The 7,929-nt window shown below is 23.2% G+C and overlaps 2 protein-coding genes across 7 annotated transcripts in view; one reads left to right on the top strand and one right to left on the bottom strand.

Annotated features, from left to right (window-relative positions):
• The window catches only part of LOC126893641 (endoribonuclease Dcr-1), a 13,462-nt gene extending 9,661 nt beyond the window's left edge, over positions 1-3,801 (bottom strand). The window contains exons 1-6 of one of the 5 annotated variants that reach the window (XM_050664031.1): positions 3,688-3,801; positions 2,815-3,052; positions 2,610-2,751; positions 1,945-2,073; positions 1,006-1,884; positions 587-720 (exon numbers count right to left, since the gene is read on the bottom strand). In XM_050664031.1, coding sequence (XP_050519988.1) covers positions 587-720; positions 1,006-1,884; positions 1,945-2,073; positions 2,610-2,751; positions 2,815-2,993 — 1,463 coding nt within the window. In that variant the 5' untranslated portion in view covers positions 2,994-3,052; positions 3,688-3,801. The other 4 variants (XM_050664030.1, XM_050664032.1, XM_050664033.1 and 1 more) reach the window with 4 other exon arrangements.
• A 139-nt stretch (positions 3,802-3,940) lies between these two features.
• On the top strand, positions 3,941-6,027 carry LOC126893649 (cytosolic endo-beta-N-acetylglucosaminidase). 2 transcript variants are annotated; one of them, XM_050664052.1, is made up of 2 exons: positions 3,941-4,118; positions 4,288-6,027. In XM_050664052.1, the coding sequence occupies exon 2, from the start codon at positions 4,299-4,301 to the stop codon at positions 5,892-5,894; it is 1,596 nt and encodes a 531-aa protein (XP_050520009.1). In that variant the 5' UTR covers positions 3,941-4,118; positions 4,288-4,298; the 3' UTR covers positions 5,895-6,027. The 2 variants fall into 2 exon arrangements, with proteins under 2 accessions (XP_050520009.1, XP_050520010.1); XM_050664053.1 differs by lacking the exon at positions 3,941-4,118 and having other exon boundaries at positions 4,394-4,558; positions 4,633-6,027.
• Positions 6,028-7,929: the final 1,902 nt, after the last annotated feature.

The following is a 7,929-nucleotide window of genomic DNA, read 5'->3' as shown; positions in this document are numbered from 1 at the left end:
TTTTTTTTTGATAGTGATTTTAATCACTGTCAGATATCATTATACTTGATCCAACTATACCACGTCACCACTGTGCCGCGACCCCCCTGTGCTGGGTTTTTTTAAGTCTATTCTTTAAAAATAATAATTTTTTAAATAGTATCCTACATATTTTATTACTTAAAATGTTAGAAAATAATCCAACTAAGAAAATGAGTGGTCAATAATAACTTTCGAACAAGTATTTCAGAAGTTCTGAATATTTTTATGTCTGAGCAAGAAGAGTAGTTTGGCAAAGTGATACATAATGATAAAAAAAACATAACTCTCTTCTCGCCTGAAGTCTATTTTAAAGTGTTAATAAGTTCCAATATACAGTTTTAAAATTTGTTACCGACTAGTCATTTTATTAGTTGGATAGCTTCTAACATTTTAACTAGTAAAATATGTACATTTTATTAAAAAATTATATTTATTTGGTACCCTTATAAGGAATAATATCAGCTGTATAATAATAAAAAAAATTCCCAAACTTATTATTAGTTTGGAAGAAAGCATAATCTAAACAATAAATCATTATCTCTGTATAATTACTGATACTCCTAACCTTCGCAAAGTTTCTTCTTGTTTTTTATGTTCAATTTCAAATTCTTTAGGCTCTATAAGTGGATCTGTTTCTTTATTTGCAGTGTATTGAGGTTGAATCCAACCAAAATCATCAATATTACTATTTTTTATATCCTAAAATATATTAAAATTAAAGAAATAAAAATGTTTTCATTTGGTCCTTACAAGATTAGAAAAAATTACATCTCATTGACATTTTAGACTAGATATTTGTACTTTTAAATATTGGTAAATAGAGTTCAACTATACAAAACTATAAAAAGTTACTAACTAAAAAAAAGTTTTTTTCAAAATTTATTGAAAACTTATAATTAGAAGAAATACTATTTCAGTTTCAATCAGCTAATTAAAATTTTAATATTGAATTTAGTTTAATTTTACTATTCTTAAAACGCTTACTAATAATAAATAGTATACAATAGATGCAGTAAGTTTAGTATTGACAAATATCAACGCACAAACAGTTTCTTCTCCTGGAATTCTTACACAACCTTGTTTTCTGTGAGTTCCATAACGTCTTGCTAATTTCCAATTGCGTCTAGTTTGTTTTGTTTTGTTATCGCTGACATTAATAATTTGGTTATCTTTAAATTCATTTTTTTTTTTTTTCATATCTTCCATTTTAAAGGTTTTAGGTTTAAACTGTTTCAATGTGTCAATCATTCTTATAACTTTAGGAGAACTAAATTTTAAAATTTTATCTATACAACTATATCCATGTAAAATATCATCAAATGTAGCTCTAACTTGAATCAAAATAGTTGAAACGATACAAAGTAGTATATAATGTCTTTCATATGGCGTTTTTACTTTTAATTTTTCTACTTTGTATAATAGAGTTAAAGCAGCTTTGTCTGCACAATAAGGTCCCATAGTTATTAAAACTTCTAAAAAATCATCAATTATTTGTAAAGGATCATTTGTAGGATTAGGAATTAATTTTAACTCTTTGTTAAATTCTTCGTCATCCCCATATATTGAAGAAGGTTCATACCTATGATCTTTTAAAAAATCTGCTAAACTTTTCACTATTTTTTTAATTTTTAAATCATTATTTTGTTTAAGGTTATTTTTGCATTCTATAAGTATTTCTATTGGCTTACAACAATGACGTAATATAGAAACAATATCATTTGTAGTCTCTATAGATGAATGCAATTTATTTGAAATAAATTTCAGTTGATTATTAACGTGTATAGGATCGTCATCTGTTTCAAATAATGGTTGAACTATTCCCAAAATTTTACATTCCAAGTCAGATTTTATAAAACTGCAAATCTTAAGAAAATATTTTATAATTATAATTAAGTAGATAATTAATCTAGATAATTTACATACTTTAAAATAAGCACTATTTTCAAGCAAAATTTTATGACAATCGTTGAATATAGCAAGGTTTATTTGATAAAATTTTAAAATTTCACAATTTAATAATTGTAAGCAATAATAATCTGTAGTCACAATAACCTATAAAAATGTAGGAATTTAAAAAATACATATAATAAATAATTATAATAAATAGCATTTAGAAGTTATTACATGTAGTAGAATGCTTAAAGTTCAGATGTTGATTTTGAAAATCTGTGATATAAATTCTTTTACGATATTAAAAAAAAATTAATTAGTATCAAATGTTACTTAATAAATATTTCTAACTTTAAAACCAAGAAAGTATTTTTATGATTTTTTTTTTAAACATAAAATAGTAAATAAAATTTATATGATTGTCAAAATAAGATGAATCAGTAAAAATGATTATATTTTAAATGGAGATACTCAAATATTTGACGCTCAAAAAATATTAGTATGTGTCTTATATATATTACATTATGTATTTTTTCTAAACTTATAGGTTTAATTTAAATAATTAAGATAATTAAATTGAATTAAAAATTGGTCCAAAATAACAAAAGAGACTACTTAGTGCAGTAAGACCTACAGTTTTGTTATATTTCTTAGCACAATAATATCTAAGTTCTAACAGTAGCAGTGATTGAACACACCTCATAATTCTCTAAATCCAAATTCTTTGTTGATTTAACAACAACTGGTTTTAAGTCTGTCAAATTTGTAATACAAAATGTATATCTTTCTAGTTCTTCTTCATCTACCACAAGAAGTGTCCATTTTCTATTTCTTGTTGCTCTAATTTTAATCAAAACATGTATTAATACACAGATTAGTTTAATATCTAAAATCATTATTTACCTATCATGAGTTGTGTAAGCAAGTTCTTGAATTAATTTCAGAACCACAAATGCTTTATTTGTAATTCCACCAAGAGGTATGATAATATTCTTCTTTTTAGCTGAACTTACAAGTGCAACGAGATACTCTTGAGGAGTAAATGTTTTTGTATGAATATTATCACCAAATATCAATGCCATTGAAGATATCAAACTGGTAATATTCTCTGTGATATTTATTTACATCATCAGTCATTCCACTTCAAAAAATGTTAATAAAATTGAATAATTTCTAAATATTAATTAAAATAAAATTAAACTTTAAAAATTAATTAAAGTATTATACTTTAATTAATTAATTTAACTTCAGTTATTATAACTGAAGTTAAAAAAATTAACAATAATTATTTTAAATATAGTAAGAATTATCTAATAAAACAAAAAGATAATTAAAATCAAGTAAAATAAAAAATATCTAATATTTACATAGAACTGAGATCTCAAGAACTTTAAATAAATATAAATATTAAATTTCTAATACTAAATTCGTGTTATAAATTGAAAAAAAAATTATATATTGAATTTTTGTTTAGTAATTCTTTAGTATTAAGAATTATCACCACACTCAATACAATTATGTTGCTAAAAAAAATGATTTTTTTTTTTAACAATTTAAAATAAATTAATTTATTTTAACTTACTAGAAGATTATTTTAAAAAATTATAAAGAAAAAATAGTCTAGTGTAACTTCAATCATTCACTTAGTCATATAAAGTTTGATGAAAACCAACTTACGACTCATTTGGATAATAATTAAAAACGTAATCAAGTTTAAAAAAATATACATTTTCAATAATAATTTAATTTATTTTAAATGTGTCTTACATGTCTTACCTATGTTTTACTTTTTAATTAAGTTAATTTTATATCATATTACAATATAAAAACTTTAAATTAACAGAAATATTAACATTTTAAATTAGCTACTATTATCAAGATATTTGTTATCTAGAAGTAATCGTTATCATGTTAAATATTTTTGAATCTATTTTTGTTATTTATTTTAAGAGTGAAATCAACTAATTCTAAAAAACATTTGTACATTAAAAACCTTTTGATATTTTTGATAACGGCAATAATTTTAATTATTTGACGATTATTTGTTTTTGAAATTATACGTTTATTTATAAATTACGAAGATACTATATTTTTGTTTGTAGAATGGAGCAATCCTTAAATTAAATTATTATTTTTTTTTTACGTTTTATCGAAGTAAAAAGTAATTAATTTCGTTTTATATTAATCATAAACATATATAATATGAAGTATGTATGCAACTTTTGTTTAATTCCTCATAATTTATAAAAAAAACTAAAAAAATTTTAGATAAATAATGAATTTTATAAATAAAGCTGTATTGAAGTCAGCTTATTTAATGTATTATTTTAAGTACATAAATATATCAAAAATTAATAAGTAAATTATTCATGTCAGAATTTTAAGAAATGGATATTTGTGAAGTATTACCAATTAAATCATTAGAAGAATTACTTGCATGGGAAATAAAATTAGAAAAACTATATGTTGTTGATTTACAAACACGTTCAAATTATTCTATTAGTGGCCATGACTATAAGTGTCATGAAAAACAAATGACATCAAAAAGATATTTTAATCAAGGTTTACCAAAAACATTAATTTGTCATGATATGGAAGGAGGGTATAAAAATGATCGATTTGTGAATGACTGTGAGAGTAGAGATGAGTATGTATTTTACCATTGGTCTATTATAGACATTTTTATTTATTTTAGTCATCATTTTATAACCATACCTCCAGTAGGTTGGACAAATGCAGCTCATAAACATGGTGTTAAATCACTTGGAACATTAATTACTGAGTGGAATGATGGATATGAATTATGGCGTAAAGTGTTTAACAATTTAGACAAAAGAGATATTTTAATAGATAAACTAGTACAAATATGTAAATATTACAATTTTGATGGTTACCTTATTAATATAGAAAATAATTTGTCCTTAGAAAATATAGAAAATATGATAGAGACAGTTAGTTTATTAAGAACTAAACTTAAAGCGACTATAGCACATTCAGAAGTCATATGGTATGATTCAGTTAGCATGGTAAATGGAAAATTAGCATGGCAAAACCAACTTAATATCCACAATAAATTAGCATTTCAAGCTTGTGATGGTATATTTTTAAATTATAATTGGAAAGAAGAAGATCTAATTAAATCTATTGAAAGCGCGGGAAGTAGAATTCTAGATATTTATGTAGGAGTTGATGTATTTGGTAGAAACTGTTTAGGTGGTTTAGACTGTTATAAATCTTTAGAATTAATTCGACAATATGATTTGTCTGTAGCAATATTTGCACCTGGATGGACTTATGAGACTTTAAGTGATAAAAAACTATTGATTGAAAATGAAAATACATTTTGGAGAACTCTATATCCATACATGTATATTCACATTCCTTCCACATTACCATTATGCACCTATTTTTGTAGAGGTTATGGAATTAAAAAAATGGAAAAAGGACAGTTATCGTCTGTTAACTCTTGGTTCAATTTGTCAAAAATGAATTTTCAAACATCTGTTCCTCTATGCTTATCAAATAATAAACCTTCCTGCATTTCTTATGATGAAAATGATGCTATTACTGGTGGTGGATGTTTAAAATTAAATGGTCATCGTGAAAGTAGTACTTATTATAGAATTTTGGTATGCCACTATGAAATTAAATCAAAATTATGTTTTGAAATAGCAGTAAAAGCTATGAAGCCATATGACACACATAAAATTTTTATGATTGCAATAGATCCTTATGGTATGCCTTATAAAATGGAATTTGGTGTTCAAGGAGATGATAATCTATTCTTTAACAATTGTGATGATTATAGTTGTATAGTTCCAAATACTAAACTCTATAAATTAACAGTACAAGATGGATGGCTAGTTCATAATTTATCTTGTCAAATGGAAGGAATAATTGTTGAGATTGCAATTGAAACTGAAGAACCTTTACTTGTTGGGAAATTATTTCTAAATGATGAAACTAGTGATTGTACTATATAATCATTTTTATTTTTATTTATTTATTTATTTATTAATAAATAAATAATTCTTTATTATAAAAAATAATAATAAAATTAGTTGGCTTATAGTAAATTAAAATACAAATAAATAAATTATTCTCCAATAAAATATTTGTTCAAAAAAAGTATATTTTTTATTTTCCTTATTTTAATTAATTTTGTATATTATAATTTAATAAGAAAAATTAGTAAGTGTAACTATAAAATCTTTGCTGGCCTGAAATTATTTATTAGGTTTGCTTCCTATTCAAATTTATTTTTACAGCTTTTAAATGTGTTTAGTATTTTATATATTAACAAATCTTTAGTTTATCAATAAGACTAATGTATTCTATTAGTTGAATTTTATAATGCAATATGTTGAATTACAAGTTTGAATCTTATTTATTATAATTAATTAATTTTGAGCTGAAGTTATTAATTATGATTTTATTTATAATTAATGTAACAAAAATGAACTAATTTTCTAGAATGCAATTTATGATTTTTGAGGAAAACATAAAAAAGTGAAAGTTTTAACATTTATTAGCTTTTTCTACTAACATATATATATATATATACTTTTTTTGAAAAATTTATGCATTCTTATATTATGTCAAAATTAAATTGTTTTATTATTTGCTATTATAAATAGCTATTTTAAAAAAATATTTATTTTCTTGACATATCCTGTTTTTTCTGTGTTTTCCGCTATGCTACAAATTTTTGATCTTTGAATTCTACTAGAAAATGCACAGGTGATAGTCTTACGCCATCGACGTATGTATGCCATTCAGTGTCACGTAATCGAATTATTCACAAATACATTTTGATAAGGATTATTACATAGGCCTTAGTCCATTAGAATTGTTCCAAGATATAAATTTAACTGATGTAATGGTATTAGAATATTACATGTATGTTTGGGTGTTGTGGAAAGATTATTGATGTTTTAGAAAAAAGATAAATAGCCTGTTCATTTTAATAATGAAGTATCTCTAAATATTGTAATTTTAAAACATTTTTCCTAAAGAATTTAACAGACTACCTCGCTCTTAAACAACTTTATTTTTTGAAAGCCTCAGAGTTCCATTTCTTTTTATTGTATTCAGGGCCCATGTTTTAAAGGGAAAATTGAAAAAATCATTAAACAAAATGTTATGTTATTACATTGTTCAATAAAGTTACTTTTGTCTGATAAATGTGTATTACTCATAATTCATTGGCCAATAATTTATTGAGATGATTCGTTTCTGAATATTCAGATTTACATATGTAAACATATGATATGTATATGTGATATCGCATATAATGTATATGGCTTAATTCACTTAACACATTTTTTAAGAATATATGGTTCATTAAATAATTTTAGTGCTTTCAACTTAGAAAATTGTTTGCAAACTATAAAAATACCTATTTTCTTCTTCAAGATATTTATATTAAAGTAGTAGAAAGAAACAGCTTAGAAAATAATATATCTGTACGGAACCCTATTTAAAAAAAAAATAAATAATTTTGACCCTCTATTGTACTTAAACTCTACAGAGACATTATATGAGAATATTGTTTAAAAAAAAATTTTTAAGTACTGTTAATGATAAAAAATATGTTTTTATGTTAAAAAATAATATTTCCTGTATGTAAAAACACATTTACCTGGGTGCTTTACAATAAGTGATAATTTTGTTATTTTTAAATTAATTTAAGAAGTATATGGATCCTGTAATTAACTTATCTGAATCTAAAATATAAGAGATGATTCTAGGAATTTTCGGGCTCTAAATAATGAAAAAAATTAAAGCATATTTAGATTTAACAGAATATTATCGAAATTTTATTCCTAATTATAGTAAAATAGCTAAACTAATAACAAATTTATTAAAGAAAGGTGTCAAATATGTCGGATTTGTGTCAAAATGTTTTTAAAACTTTAAAAACTTGCTTATGCCCAAGCCTTATATTACAGTTTCCTAATTTTGAAAAGCCGTTTATAGTAACATGTGATACAAATAATTACGTAGTTGCTGGTATAT

Source organism: Daktulosphaira vitifoliae, unplaced genomic scaffold (assembly GCF_025091365.1).
Source record: "Daktulosphaira vitifoliae isolate Bord-2020 unplaced genomic scaffold, ASM2509136v1 Scaffold_1, whole genome shotgun sequence".
NCBI classification, from domain to species: domain Eukaryota; kingdom Metazoa; phylum Arthropoda; class Insecta; order Hemiptera; family Phylloxeridae; genus Daktulosphaira; species Daktulosphaira vitifoliae.
This window is presented reverse-complemented; position numbering and strand designations above follow the sequence as displayed.